This window comes from Neoarius graeffei, chromosome 28, assembly GCF_027579695.1.
Source record: "Neoarius graeffei isolate fNeoGra1 chromosome 28, fNeoGra1.pri, whole genome shotgun sequence".
In the NCBI taxonomy this organism is placed as follows: Eukaryota; Metazoa; Chordata; class Actinopteri; order Siluriformes; family Ariidae; genus Neoarius; species Neoarius graeffei.
In genome coordinates this window covers 18,615,515-18,630,945 of record NC_083596.1, presented here as the reverse complement: position 1 = coordinate 18,630,945, position 15,431 = coordinate 18,615,515, and the positions used below count along the sequence as shown (strand labels likewise).

Here is a 15,431-nt window from a genome sequence, read left to right as displayed (position 1 = left end):
TAAGGTTACTAAAACCGAAAACGTAATTGAATAACACGTTAATCAAGAAATAAAGCAAGTTTAAAAATGACTTCAGTTCTCCTTTAAGCATCTCCTGAACTTCAAAACATCATGAAATAACAGAAAATGGCGAGAAACGTGATTTGCGAATCCAAACGAATAAATCAAATTCAGAGGAATTTACAAACCTTTCACGAAGTGATCACTGCAAACTTGAGTGTTTTTCAACTCAGCTCCCTTCCATCGCAGAAAAAAGTTCAAGAGCCACCTTTCTCGTCAATCTTTTGGTAAAATACTTTGCCCTTTCACTCTTTATTACTTCACAGGGAACCCGTAAGAAACTTTTACCAGTTTTACGGTTTGTTTGATTCGAGCAGCACAAAACAATACAAGCGTAGGGCATTTTCACGATTATTAAGGTGCCCCAGCGATAGTAACGCTTTGTGATCAGTGAGCTTAGCTGACCACCACTTCATGTCTTGCATATCTAATGAGGCGGATGTGACATCAGATGTAACCCACCTACAGATTGGTGACCTGCCCAGGGTCACCTACCCCGCCCTTTCATCTAAATTCTCCAGCTTCCCCGGCAACCCTGACAGATAAGCAATATAGATACTGTAACTGATAGATGGACATACTGCAGATGGTATTTCACAGCACATCTATGTCAGTGCAGAATTTTTTCCAGCATCTCTGTACTCTAAAACGTCCTTGTGCTTTGAAAAGGTGCTTCTTACATTCTGTTGTTATTACTCACAGGTATTGGGTTGTCAATGGTGTTCTGCACAGCAGCAGCCAAACCCTCCTTCATCATGCAGGTGAGCGGGTAAAACTCGTGCTGCTGGTCGATTTCAAACACACCCAGAAGCTTCCAGCGCTGCCGTAGGCCTCCCCAGACCCTCCTCTTCACCACTTGCGTGCTGCTGCTGCTCGGCCCAGCCATCTCCATCTGCCTCGATTAAAAATCCAAATGCAAAACATTACTTCAGACGTCTCCATTCCACTGTCTCTGTGCAATGCCACAATAGAATGAGTTAATCTGAAGCATTTAACACTTGATTCGTGAGGAATCTTCTAACTGTTTTGGTTGGACAACAAGAGATGCCTAAGATTTATTTCCTGATAAACCTGAAGCTTAACAAGATGATCAGCATTCTGTTTATGACAAGTCTCCTGCTCCACAACAGAGAAAAGAGACGGGAATGTGATTAGCTTAGAGAGGTCTTTGTTTATAAAGTATCCACTGATTCATGTTAAGCTGTGCTACAGTCGCAGAAACAAAGATACCCAGCGGTAGTTTTACTTTTGCTAGGGTGGAGCCAGTACCTTTTGTACCTTTAGTATGTATCTTTTACCTGGGGAGGAGCATGTGATGTACCTTTAAAGAGCTTTAAGAGTAAAGATTTAAAGGTACTTGTGTTACTTAAAGTCCAACTGAGTACGGTAAATTGGTTTTCGACGAATAAAAGATGTACTATTTAGGATACCACCCCAGCAACCAGAGGGGAACCGTCAGGGCCTTCTAGGCCTTCAGAGAAGGCCCAAACATATCAGCATTTCAAATGTTATATTTCATGCTTTCATAATTTCATTATACAGTGGGGCAAAAAAGTATTTAGTCAGCCACCAATTGTGCAAGTTCTCCCACTTAAAAAGATGAGAGAGGCCTGTAATTTTCATCATAGGTACACTTCAACTATGAGAGACAGAATGGGGGGAAAGAATCCAGGAAATCACATTGTAGGATTTTTAATGAATTAATTGGTAAATTCCTCGGTAAAATAAGTATTTGGTCACCTACAAACAAGCAAGATTTCTGGCTCTCACAGACCTGTAACTTCTTCTTTAAGAGGCTCCTCTGTCCTCCACTCGTTACCTGTATTAATGGCACCTGTTTGAACTTGTTATCAGTATAAAAGACACCTGTCCACAACCTCAAACAGTCACACTCCAAACTCCACTATGGCCAAGGTCAAAGAGCTGTCAAAGGACACCAGAAACAAAATTGTAGACCTGCACCAGGCTGGGAAGACTGAATCTGCAATAGGTAAGCAGCTTGGTGTGAAGAAATCAACTGTGGGAGCAATTATTAGAAAATGGAAGACATACAAGACCACTGATAATCTCCCTCGATCTGGGGCTCCACGCAAGATCTCACCCTGTGGGGTCAAAATGATCACAAGAACAGTGAGCAAAAATCCCAGAACCACACGGGGGAACCTAGTGAATGACCTGCAGAGAGCTGGGACCAAAGTAACAAAGGCTACCATCAGTAACACACTACGCCGCCAGGGACTCAAATCCTGCAGTGCCAGACGTGTCCCCCTGCTTAAGCTAGTACATGTCCAGGCCCGTCTGAAGTTTGCTAGAGAGCATTTGGATGATCCAGAAGAGGATTGGGAGAATGTCATGTGGTCAGATGAAACCAAAATAGAACTTTTTGGTAAAAACTCAACTTGTCGTGTTTGGAAGAGAAAGAATGCTGAGTTGCATCCAAAGAACACCATACCTACTGTGAAACATGGGGGTGGAAACATCATGCTTTGGGGCTGTTTTTCTGCAAAGGGACCAGGACGACTGATCCGTGTAAAGGAAAGAATGAATGGAGCCATGTATCGTGAGATTTTGAGTGAAAACCTCCTTCCATCAGCAAGGGCATTGAAGATGAAACATGGCTGGGTCTTTCAGCATGACAATGATCCCAAACACACTGCCCGGGCAACGAAGGAGTGGCTTCGTAAGAAGCATTTCAAGGTCCTGGAGTGGCCTAGCCAGTCTCCAGATCTCAACCCCATAGAAAATCTTTGGAGGGAGTTGAAAGTCCGTGTTGCCCAGCGACAGCCCCAAAACATCACTGCTCTAGAGGAGATCTGCATGGAGGAATGGGCCAAAATACCAGCAACAGTGTGTGAAAACCTTGTGAAGACTTACAGAAAACGTTTGACCTCTGTCATTGCCAACAAAGGGTATATAACAAAGTATTGAGATGAACTTTTGTTATTGACCAAATACTTATTTTCCACCATAATTTGCAAATAAATTCTTTAAAAATCAGACAATGTGATTTTCTGGATTTTTTTTCTCATTCTGTCTCTCATAGTTGAGGTATACCTATGATGAAAATTACAGGCCTCTCTCATCTTTTTAAGTGGGAGAACTTGCACAATTGGTTTACTGACTAAATACTTTTTTGCCCCACTGTAATTATTCTCTTCTAATTCTAATTTGGCCTCATTTTCTATCAAATTTACTTCAGAAATGAAAAGGTTACAGTCCTGAAAACATTAAAATCGAGTTATCCAATGAGATTTTTTGTTTTTGTCTCTAGGCTGAGAAGAGTTTAGAGCTGGCTCACTCATTGGTTCGGACTTCATTGCCGGGACAGAAGGCCATGGTAGTGTATGTTTATGTAGGAAGTGACAGATGAATTAACCAATCAGATTTTGAGTTATAGTGGGAGGAACCAAAAATGTATCGCCCTCTGCCTTCTCGAAGGCCAATGCGAGCTTAACCGCGACTTGGTGCTGTCAGCATGGCAGTGAAGTCACCTTCCAGCCAGTGTGGCGTTCATCAGCAGTGTTGGGAGTAACACGTTACAAAAGTAACGAATTACTGTAATGCATTACTTTTTGCGGTAACACGGTAATGTAAGGCATTACAGAAAAAATTTGGTAATATTTTACTCGGTACAAATGTCAGTAACGCGCGTTACAATGCATTTTTAACCTGGAATGAAGTGGTGGGCTTTTTTTTCCCTTCATACAAATTCGCCAAAATCACGCGAGATCAGCAGAGGTGAAACGTCCGCGCAAAATGTTTCACTTCCTTTTCCTTTAGGCTAGTCAGACAGGAGAGAGAGAGATGAGTGAACCTGCAGCTGATCTAACGTCGGATAGCCCATTCTCCAGATGGGCACACGCCCATTATTTTAAGTTTGTGAAAAATAAGGATGTGAAGAACATCGTAGTCAAATGCACTTTGTGTGCTAAACCTAAAGAACTGCCCACTTCCCGAAATAGCACCAGTAATTTAACTAAGCATTTACAGAGGTGCCATAGTAACATGAAGTTAGCAAGGAAGCAAGCGGAGGATGAGAGTGGCGATAAAATCACAAAGCAGCCAAAATTAACGTTCTGCCGCTCTGAGATGCTCCTTCAGCCTCAAGAGGTTAAGAGACCTGTGGCGGAGTATGTTGTTGAATATATGCTGACAGTTTGTTTACATTTTTGTCCTGTATAACTGAGTTTTTTTTCTGGTCGGAAGTCAGACTAAAGTGATTGAGCTGCCTTTCCTTCGAGGGCTAATATGCCTAAGCACTTCAATATCATTAAAAGCACTTTGATCTTGTTATTTCTAATTCTGTTTTTCGAAATGTGACTGGGTAGCCTCATATAGCTAATAGTCATTGTCTAGCCGTGATTTAAAAGGCTTGTGGGGGTTTTTTTCAGGCCAGTTTTATTGTAGGCTACGATTTGCCATAATATGTTCATTTTTGTTAAATTTTTGAAATGGAGTCATATTCCTTAGGGCTAATCTTTTTTTTTTATGAAGCATAAACTATGCTTAATGCTGTAAACTTGAAAACAATAAAGGCATAGAAATGCTAATTTTGTATCCTGTCATATCTTTAGACATTACAATACAATACAGTTCAATTAATGTTAATGTGAATAGGCCTAAAGTTACAGTATTTCTATCACAATTTGCCAGACTTTCACCTTTTGTCTGTTCTTGCGATGATTGTTCCTTGTATTGTGCCATGAGCCATCACTGTAGCCAGGGTGCGATTTGTCAAAAAACCAGAAGGGGGGATGTTTTTTTTTAATCATGAAACGTCACAAAATTAAGGTAACAATAGGCTAACAGCTCAATAACATCCGATGATATCAAATGAATAACACTAAATGAAAACGAACACTAAACCAGAGATAGTAAATTCATCTTCCTATCTCTCTGACTAAATACACGAACACTAACACAACAAAGTTCGCATTGCTTGTCGCGTTGCTGTGATGTTTCTCTCCCTCCGGATTAAATGGACAGTGACTCGAAAATCACTAAAATACATGAATACTAAATGAACAGTTTGCTCTGATGGCGCAGTTCACATTGTGCGCAGCTTTCCGATTTAAACTGTTTTTTTCTCATCCTTATACTACTTCCTGTTTCATGGACTGTAACGGATTTGCTTATTTAGTAATTTTAATACAGAATTTACTTTGAAATTATAATCAGACACTCCAACGTCCCCCCTAAAAAAAAAAATCGGCCGTGAAAAAGGCGGCATCCGCCAAAAGGCGCGCTGTTTGCATCCCTGCATAGAACGCAAAGATATTGTTATTATCTACAATGTATCTATTTGCTGGGGACGTTCGTGAACATCAAAGCTGCCACTTCGGGTCATTTTGAAAGTGAGTGCAATGTAGACCATAGAAAACTGTGTCACAACATGCCTGTCATGTCAACTTTTTTTTTGGTTTGTTTGTTTTATTGACGGGGTTGTCCCCGAGGATTTTTTTTCAGCAGAGATAAAAACCAGAGGGGGGGATGATCCCCCCCATCCCCCCCAGCAAATCGCACCCAGACTGTAGCTATTATATTCTACTGTTTTTAACCATAAGCCGAGCTCAGTCAGATACCACATCACCTTCCACTGGATGTGTGATGAGCTAATTGAGCGTCTTGAGCTACATTTAGATTGCCAAATCCATACTTCCAGTTATTTTGGTGAGAGTAACTTAAAAGTAATGCAATAGTAGTGTAATGCCTTACATTTTAAATACAGTAATATTGTAATGTAACTAATTACTTTAAAATGACAGTAACAAGTAATAAGTAATGCAAAACAGTTTTGAAGTAATTTGCCCAACACTGTTCATCAGTAGTGTTAGTGAATGCTAATAAAGTGATCAAGCCAGTGCTATCGAGAGCAAGTAGCACAACTAAGATTTCTGTCTCCAGACTCTTTGTCAACGCACACACACTCGCTACAGTATTTTTCACTCAGACTTAAGTATTCATTTCCCGATGTAATTTACTTACTTCTAAAATCAACATCAACTACACACAACGGAACTACCTGGCAGCCTGCTGCTAATCCCTTGCAAAATCTTTTGCCCTGCTGCTTTTTTGGTGTATCTGGCTAAGTTTTGGCTGAGCTCAAGTCCCAGCTCTAATAGTAACGGTTTGCCACTGCCAGCAACAAGGTACTTTTATTTCTAAGAGTGTATGTAGAATGTCATCATGAGCTGGCCTAGTGGTTAGTGTGTCCACCTGTCGATCGGAAACTCGTGAGTACCCACGGTTGGGTCATATCAAAGACCATCATAAAAATGGTACTGACTGCCATCTGGCAAGGCACGCTGCAATACAGATGTGAGTGGGGAGTCAAACTCTTGCAGTTACTAGAGAGCCAGCCCCCCACTGTAACCCTAGTTGTGTAGGTGAGGGGCTGAGGGCTAAGGAAATGGAGATCGGTGCCACCCAGTGCACCTTAAGAGCCTGGTTAGTACTGGGATGGGAGACTGTGAAGACCAGGGCATGGCGCAGGAAGGCCTTTTGATGTGGAATGTCGCACATACTAGCACCTGCCCTTTTCTCTTCATTGTTATTTGAATACTGTTTGTATTTCTGTAGTTACAAAACTCTTGTGTATACTCTTGCATTGACTGTATCATAATATCTCATGTGTTCACTGTGTACTACTTATAATATAATATAATCTACTTTAATATTCCTCTCTGTTTGCTGATACTAGTCCTAATTTTTCACCGAACATCACATTATGCAGCTTTCAACCAAAAAAAAAAGATCTTGAATCTTCATTTTCTGCTGCCAGTAGAACCTTGTGTTTCTTTCTTTCTTTCTTTCTTTCTTTCTGGTGCACATCTTCCACTCTGAAGTGATGCTGATTCTTAGTGCAAATCCACAAGTGATATCTCTTCACACTGAGCTTGTGGAGATCATAACAGAAGACTCCAGACTTGCTGCTTCCCATCACCTTGACAACCAGACAAGTGGTAAAGAATGGAGTGTGTTTTCACTTCGAGCGCGCCCACCGTTCTACACTAATGATCTGAATAATCTCCCCTGCTCTAAAATTCAAAGTGACCATTAGAAGTTTCTGTTGGTTTCTAGGGGTTTGGTAATGATTATTGACTTTATTTTGTGTTTTCCATCTTGATGAAAAAGAGTCAAGACTCATTATTTAGCTTTCTCATACTTTCGAAAACTTGTGGTTTCTGATGGAGGCCTTGTGGTGAGAGTCTGGGGCTGATTCCATGGCCATTATGGTCGTCTGTGATTTTTGTGGTAATCTGTAATAACCCTGGTGCTTCAGATCTTCAATGTAGAAATGGAAAAGCACTGATAAGTAGCATCTATCAAGCTAGAACTGACAATTCTTCCATTAGGATACAATTCAATCAGTAAGACAATGAATATCTTCTGGATCTGTAGGTGCATTAAGAATGAGTCAGCTTCTGGCAACCATGAAATGAGATCATGTTGAAAGGTTCATTAGTAAAAGAAAGAATATAATGTAATGTTGTACTTCTGCTATGTGAGAAATAAAATATACTGTTACACAAAGATCAGTTACAGAGTCGAGCCTGAAGTTGATTATTTTCCTAAAACAGCATGTTCCAAAGTGTTTTATTCTTCTTATACCAAATCAACGCGTCAACTGGTAAGATTTTTCTATTAATTAAAGAATGACATTCATTTTGTTATCTATTTATAGTTAGATTTAATGCTGTGGAACTTCTGATAAACAAGTTAGCTATTGTTATGTCTTACGTTACAACAGCTGTCCAGTTGTTAAACTGTGATGTAATGACTGTATTTCCAGGGCCAAGCCTCGTCTTCTCTTGTTGTCTGATTCTCCTCTTCATGATGCCACATACATTCTCAGTAGGAGACAGATCTGAGCTGGCAGCAGGCCAGTCAAGCACACACACTCTGTGTCTATGAAGTCACACTGTTGTACAGTACTTACTTACTTACTTACTGCCCGTTATGCCTCCTGGCATTTAGGGCAGCAACAAAGGATCTCCACTCCTGGCGATTTTGGGCCATCTTTTGGACACTTCCCCAGGTCAGCTTCATGGTTCGCATCTCCTCCTTCACAGTCCAACCCCAGGTTTTGGGTCTTCCTCTTTTTCTTCTACCTTCTGGTGTCCAATGCAGGGCTACTCTAGGGATGCTGTTTGGCTCTCTTCTCATGGCATGCCCTATCCATTTCCAGTGCCATCTCATTATGATATACACACTGCTGTAGCCCATGCAAAATGAGGCATGGCATTGTCCTGCTGAAATAAGCATGGACTTCCCAGGAAGAGACGTTGCCTTGATGAATATGTCTCTCTAAAATCCCAATATATGCCCCAATCTATCAACGGTACCTTCACACACATGCAACTCACCCATGCCATGACTACTGATGTCCCCCATACCATCACAGATGCTGGCTCTTGCACCTTTCTCTGATAACAAACCGGATGGTCATGTTCACCTTTGGCACTGAGAACTCGACGTCCGGTTTTCCCGAAAACAAGCTGAAATGTGGACTCATCTGAACACAGCACATGTTTCCACTGTCTTTCAGTCCATCTGTGATGAGTTCAAGCCCAGAGAAATCAGCGTTCTTCCTGCATAGAATTGATGAATGGCTTCCTCTTTGCGTAATACAGTTTCAGGTTGCATTTCTGGATGCAACAGCGGACCTTGTTAAATGACAACAGTTTTCTGAAGTACTCCCGAGCCCATGTGGCTATATTTGTCACATTAGCATGACGGTTTCTCAGGCAATGCTGTCTAAGGGCTCGAAGGTCATGCACATTCAGCAGTGGCTTCCTATTTTGCCCTTTATGCACTGAGATATCGCCGAATTGCCTGAATCTTTTCACAATATTATGTACTGTAGGTTTTGAAAGACCTAAAATATTGCATTGAGAAATGTTCTTTCTGAATTGACTAACAATTCTCTCATGAATTTTGGCATAAAGGAGTGAACCACAACCCATCCTTGCTTGCAAAGACTAAGCCTTTGATGCTGCTCCTTTTATACCCAGTCATAATAGCAGTTCACCTGCTTATTGTGGAATCTTTCAAAATGGTGGTACTTGAATATCCTATCAACTTTTCAGTCTTATTTTGCCTCTGTTCCAATTTCTTTTGAGTATGTTGTAGGCATCAAATTCTAACTTCATTTATATTTACAAAATACAAGTTGGTTGACCAACTTAAAATATTAAGTTGGTCAGTAAAACTATTGAAAATCTTTTCTTTGTACTTCTGTCAGTTAAATAAAGGTTCACGTGAATTAACAAACCACATATTTTTGTTTTTATTGCATTTTGGAAAATATCCCAACTTTTCTGGAGATAGGGTTGTAGTTATAAAATGTAATATCTCCAAAAAAAGAGTTTAAAATGAAGAACAAAGAGGCGAAAGTGGTGATCCGTGATTGGTCATGGGTGGAACCATGGTTATCAGTGATTGGTCACAAGTCAGGGAGTAAACTATGAGCTGAGTGAACCTGCTTTTTAAACTCATATAACAGCGAGTGTAATGTGAGCCCGAGAGTTGTATCGAATTCAAGACAGTCACTAATGTGTGCTGGCAGCAGGCCAGTCAAGCACACACTCTCTGTGTCTATGAAGCCACACTGCTGTTAAAAAAAGGCTTTTTTTTTTAATTAAAGTAACAAAAGAAGTCTAAAAAAAATTGCCAAATCTAGTGACAAAGTCGCGTTGGCAACACTGAAGGGACGTTTGGCTCCGGAAATGGCGACTGATGTCAAAATTAACAAACGGATAAACAACAATTCCCTCACCAACTTCTCTGTTTTACATTTGCTTGAGGAACTTCTTCCAAAAATGTTTCAAAAATTAATCAAAATAAAAACACTTCACTATATCAAAAACTACTCATGTTTTAGATCTGTTTATGACGATCATCCGCAATCAAATTCCCTTTTTCAGTTGCTACTATAGAAACTATAATATATTGCACTTTAAAATAAATCTTGCATGGGGAAGCCATGGCCTAATGGTTAGATAAGCAGCATTGGGACCAAAAGGTTGCCAGTTTGAGTCCCTGGACCAGCAGGAATGGCTGAAGTGCCCTTGAGCAAGGCACCTAACCCCCCAGGCTGCTCTGGGTATGTTGTATATCACTCCTGATAAGAGTGTTAATGTAATTAATGTTATAGGAAAATTTATCAACGCACTCTGACTAATCAGGATTGAGGATCCAACAGCGCTGTGGCATAAAGGCTAGTAATTAGGAGATGTATACGCTGACATTTTACGATATTTATAGGACACTTGAATATATCGTCACTACCAAGGCATTTTATTCAGGAGATAAGCAGGGATGAGGACTAAGGAACACTGCTGCCTAAAGCGCTGAGTCAATATAAAAAAAAACTATAATGTATTTTCAATTCGCTGACATAATTTCTTCTATGAACATCTGTGATGTTGACTGATATGGCACTAAAACATTCATTTGCACATAACATCTCATCTCATTATCTCTAGCCACTTTATCCTGTTCTACAGGGTCGCAGGCAAGCTGGAGCCTATCCCAGCTGACTACGGGCGAAAGGCGGGGTACACCCTGGACAAGTCGCCAGGTCATCACAGGGCTGACACATAGACACAGACAACCATTCACACTCACATTCACACCTACGGTCAATTTAGAGTCACCGGTTAACCTAACCTGCATGTCTTTGGACTGTGGGGGAAACCGGAGCACCCGGAGGAAACCCACGTGGACACGGGGAGAACATGCAAACTCCGCACAGAAAGGCCCTCGCCGGCCACGGGGCTCGAACCCAGACCTTCTTGCTGTGAGGCGACAGCGCTAACCACTACACCACCGTGCCGCCCTGCACATAACATTTATTCATATATTCTTTTTCAGGAAGTGCTTTATTCTGGTCACGACTGCACCTAAAATAACACACAAATTGTCTTAATGCCTGCTGCCATTCCACACAGCAGCTGGGAATCAGAAGCTTCAAGGTAGTCATTCAGGTATTAAATTACTGTCAGTATCAGGCCCATTCTCAGAGCTTTGATATACACCAATCAGCTATTACATTAAAAGCACCTATCTAATATTGTGTCTCCCTTGTGCCACCAAAAACAGCTCTGATCTGTCGAGGCATGGACTCCACAAGACCTCTAAGGGTGTGAAGGTGTGAAAGAGGCCACTGCTATTAAGGATTACTGTTCCATGAAGGGGACTATTTGGTCTGCTACAATGTTTAGGTCAGTGATACATGTCAAAGTAACATCCATATGAATGCCATGACTAAAGGTTTCCAAGCAGAACGTTGCCAGGAGCGTCACACTGCCTACACTGGCTTGACTTCTTCCCACAGTGCATCTTGGTGCCATATCTTCCCCTGGTAAAAGACACACACATGCCCAGCTGGCCACATTATGTAAGTGAAAATGTGATTCCTCAGACCAGGCCACCTTCTTTCGATGTTCCATGGTCCAGTTCTGGTGCTCCTGCGCCCATTGTAGGTGCTTTCGGTGGTGGACAGGAGTCACTGACCAGTCTGTAGCCCTGTACACAGCAAGCTGTGATGCACTGAGTGTTCAGACACCTTTCTATCATAGTCAGGATTAACTTTTTCAGCAGTTTATTTAACAGTACAGCTCTTTGGTAGAATCGGTCCAGGCTAGCAGGCTAGTATTCACTCCCCATATCTTGGATGCCCATGATCCTGTCGCTGGTTCACTGGTTTTCCATCCACAAACCAGGAACACTCTACAAGCCCTGCTGTTTTGGAAATGCTCAGACCCGGTCATCTAGCCATCACAATTCGGTCCTTGTCGGAGTCGGTCAGATTTTTATATTTGCCCATTTTTCCTGCTTACTGTACAACACATCAATTTTGAAAACTGACTCCTCTTGCAACCCTGAAAGGTGCCATTGTAACAATATCCATCCATTATCTGTAGCTGTTTATCCTGTTCTATTACAGCTGACTATGGGGTACACCCTGGGGTGTACACCCTGGACAAGTCGCCAGGTTATTGCAGGGCTGACACATAGAGACAAACAACCATTCACACCTACGGTCAACTTAGAGCCACTAATTAACCTAACCTGCATGTCTTTGGACTGTGGGAGAAACCGGAGCACCTGGAGGAAACCCACGCAGACACGGGGAGAACATGCAAACTCCGGCTGCTGGGGACAAGTGCTAACCACTATTGTAATGATATAATCTATGTTATTCACTTCACCTGTCAGTTATGGCTGATCGGTGGAAGTTTGTTTTGTCTGCAGGGAAAGGCTATCCCAGCTGATCATGGGTGACAGGCAGGGTACACCCTGGACAAGTCGCCAGCTCATCACAGGGCTGACACACACACTATTCACACTCACAGTCAATTTAGAACCACCAATTAACCTAACCTGCATCATCGGCCGCTGGGTTTGAACCCAGGACCTTCTTGCTGTAAGGCAACAGTGCTAACCACTACACCACCATGCCGCCTGATCAGTGGAAGTACTGTATTGAAAATCTCATCTCATCTCATGCAGGCAAGCTGGAGCCTATCCCAGCTGACTACGGGCGAAAGGCGGGGTACACCCTGGACAAGTCATCAGGTCATCACAGGGCTGACACATAGACACAGACAACCATTCACACTCACGGTCAATTTAGAGTCACCAGTTAACCTAACCTGCATGTCTTTGGACTGTGGGGGAAACCGGAGCACCCGGAGGAAACCCACGCGGACACGGGGAGAACATGCAAACTCCGCACAGAAAGGCCCTCGCCAGCCACGGGGCTCGAACCCGGACCTTCTTGCTGTGAGGCGACAGCGCTAACCACTACACCACCGTGCCACCCTTGTATTGAAAATCTCATCTCATCTCATCTCATTATCTCTAGCCGCTTTATCCTGTTCTACAGGGTCGCAGGCAAGCTGGAGCCTATCCCAGCTGACTATGGGCGAAAGGCGGGGTACACCCTGGACAAGTCGCCAGGTCATCACAGGGCTGACACATAGACACAGACAACCATTCACACTCACATTCACACCTACGGTCAATTTAGAGTCACCAGTTAACCTAACCTGCATGTCTTTGGACTGTGGGGGAAACCGGAGCACCCGGAGGAAATCCACGCGGACACGGGGAGAACATGCAAACTCCGCACAGAAAGGCCCTCGTCGGTCACGGGGCTCGAACCCGGACCTTCTTGCTGTGAGGCGACAGCGCTAACCACTACACCACCGTGCCGCCCTTGTATTGAAAATGTTTTAAAAAATCATTTGTGCATATGTTTAGTGAATGTATTGAGTGTTCGGGTAAGATGCAGATACAGCAGTCTTCTCTGGCCAGTTCACAGAGGCTTATTTGTCTGCAGTGATGAGAATCAGCTGCTCAGAGGCAGCAGATTAAATCTGATCATTCAGCTCCCTGACATGAAGGGTATATGGTCAGTGTATGTTCACAGCTTTTTAACCTCTTCTCATGTCCTGGCATGAAACATACACATAATAAACACTGACATATAAACATAACCTGATATGGACTCTTGACTAAACTGGACTACAGAATGGGCTCTTTTTCATTCTGGAATATTTGCTTTAGAATATTTCTCACAGGAAAAAAAATCATAAAAAACTTACCTTATCTTTCCTGATAGAAAATCAAAATATAATAGAGCCAAACCTTTTTTTTCTTCTTCTTCTTCTTCTTCTGTTAGTCAACCAGAATGATCACACAGCTCAGCAGAAGCATGGACACTTCATGTGAATCCTATCTGTTAAACAGGAAACAGAAATAAGGAAGAAAATGAGAAAGATGTTACCTCTGTTTGACTCATCATGGACACACTGGTTCATGTCCACTCTGCGGTTTCAGCGCATTCTTTCTGTCCTCAGCTGGTCCATCACTCAGCGCTCTGTCTGACTGAAGCGCCGTTCAAAAGCGAGTCGGCTCTTTGAATCGGTTCTTTGATTCGACTCTTTTAGATGAACTTTGAGAGCCGACTCCTATGTTTTGTTTCTTCACCCGGAACGGAGTCCACCAGGGGGCGCAGTAGAGTAGAGTGGGGGAAAAAGCCCCCCTTAAGGAAAATTCAGTTTTTCTCCAAGTTGAAATGAACCATGTGTTTAGTTTTAATCATAGTTTTGACAACAGTGACATGAACAATAATGCCACCTAAAGTTTGCCTAAAGTTAATACTTAATTTTTTTTTTTAACAAAAACAAACATGGGTGGCACGGTGGTGTAGTGGTTAGCGCTGTCGCCTCACAGCAAGAAGGTCCGGGTTCGAGCCCCGTGGCTGGCGAGGGCCTTTCTGTGTGGAGTTTGCATGTTCTCCCCGTATCCGTGTGGGTTTCCTCCGGGTGCTCCGGTTTCCCCCACAGTCCAAAGACATGCAGGTTAGGTTAACTGGTGACTCTAAATTGACCGTAGGTGTGAATGTGAGTGTGAATGGTTGTCTGTGTCTATGTGTCAGCCCTGTGATGACCTGGCGACTTGTCCAGGGTGTACCCCGCCTTTCGCCCGTAGTCAGCTGGGATGGGCTCCAGCTTGCCTGCGACCCTGTAGAAGGATAAAGCGGCTAGAGATAATGAGATGAGATGAGATGAAAAACAAACATTGTGCCAAGGGGGCCTTTTACCCCCCCAGTGGGGTAAAAGGCCCCCTGAGGTGGGGCAATAGGCCCCCTCACTCAAAAAAAGCTGTTTGGATAGCAAAAGTGTTTACTTAAGCCTATAATGTGAAAGAAACAAGAAAATATCCCTGAATTAATGAATAGATGCATTATTTTATTATATTTTGCATTTTAATTTCAATTTTTTTTATTTTAATTATTTTTAATATTAAGTTCAAATTACTTGCTTTACTCAACCAGGTAAGTGAGATGTTATTAAAAACTATGTATCTGCTATTCAGAAATGTATGAAATACAGTAATTATGATAAAAGGAAACGATGCCCCCTGGGGGCCATTTACCCCACCATTAAGGGGGCGTTTTACCCCACAGACTACACTTTTACAAAAAAGGGTCTTACTTTCAAAATGTGATTCAACTTTTTATACCTAATGTATTTTTTTAACGTACTGACTTGTCTACTCATACCACATACACAGCTGTGATATCTGACGAAATAGCAGCTATCTAAATACAGTTTTACTGATATCTGAAAATTATATCACTTACCATGAAATTTGATTTCTCTCTGCTGCGTTGCTGATATGGGATCCACAGTGGATATTTGTATATCCCCGTTGTCAAGCCAGCCCATAGCAACAATAGAAATGTAACTTTGCGCCATCTGGTGGTTATTTTGGGTAAAACAGGCCGGGGGCGTATTACCCCACGGGGGCTTTTTCCCCCACTCTACCTACTGCTTTCAGTGGGATTTGTTAATGAT

At 42.3% G+C, this 15,431-nt stretch overlaps 1 protein-coding gene across 3 annotated transcripts in view; it reads right to left on the bottom strand.

Annotated features, from left to right (window-relative positions):
* pip5kl1 (phosphatidylinositol-4-phosphate 5-kinase-like 1) overlaps positions 1 to 13,957 on the bottom strand; it is a 48,312-nt gene extending 34,355 nt beyond the window's left edge. Inside the window, exons 1-2 of one of the 3 annotated variants that reach the window (XM_060912264.1) lie at positions 13,856 to 13,957; positions 761 to 956 (exon numbers count right to left, since the gene is read on the bottom strand). In XM_060912264.1, coding sequence (XP_060768247.1) covers positions 761 to 952 — 192 coding nt within the window. In that variant the 5' untranslated portion in view covers positions 953 to 956; positions 13,856 to 13,957. Of the gene's footprint in view, positions 1 to 760; positions 957 to 13,855 lie in introns of those variants that run through there. The other 2 variants (XM_060912263.1, XM_060912265.1) reach the window with 2 other exon arrangements.
* Positions 13,958 to 15,431: the final 1,474 nt, after the last annotated feature.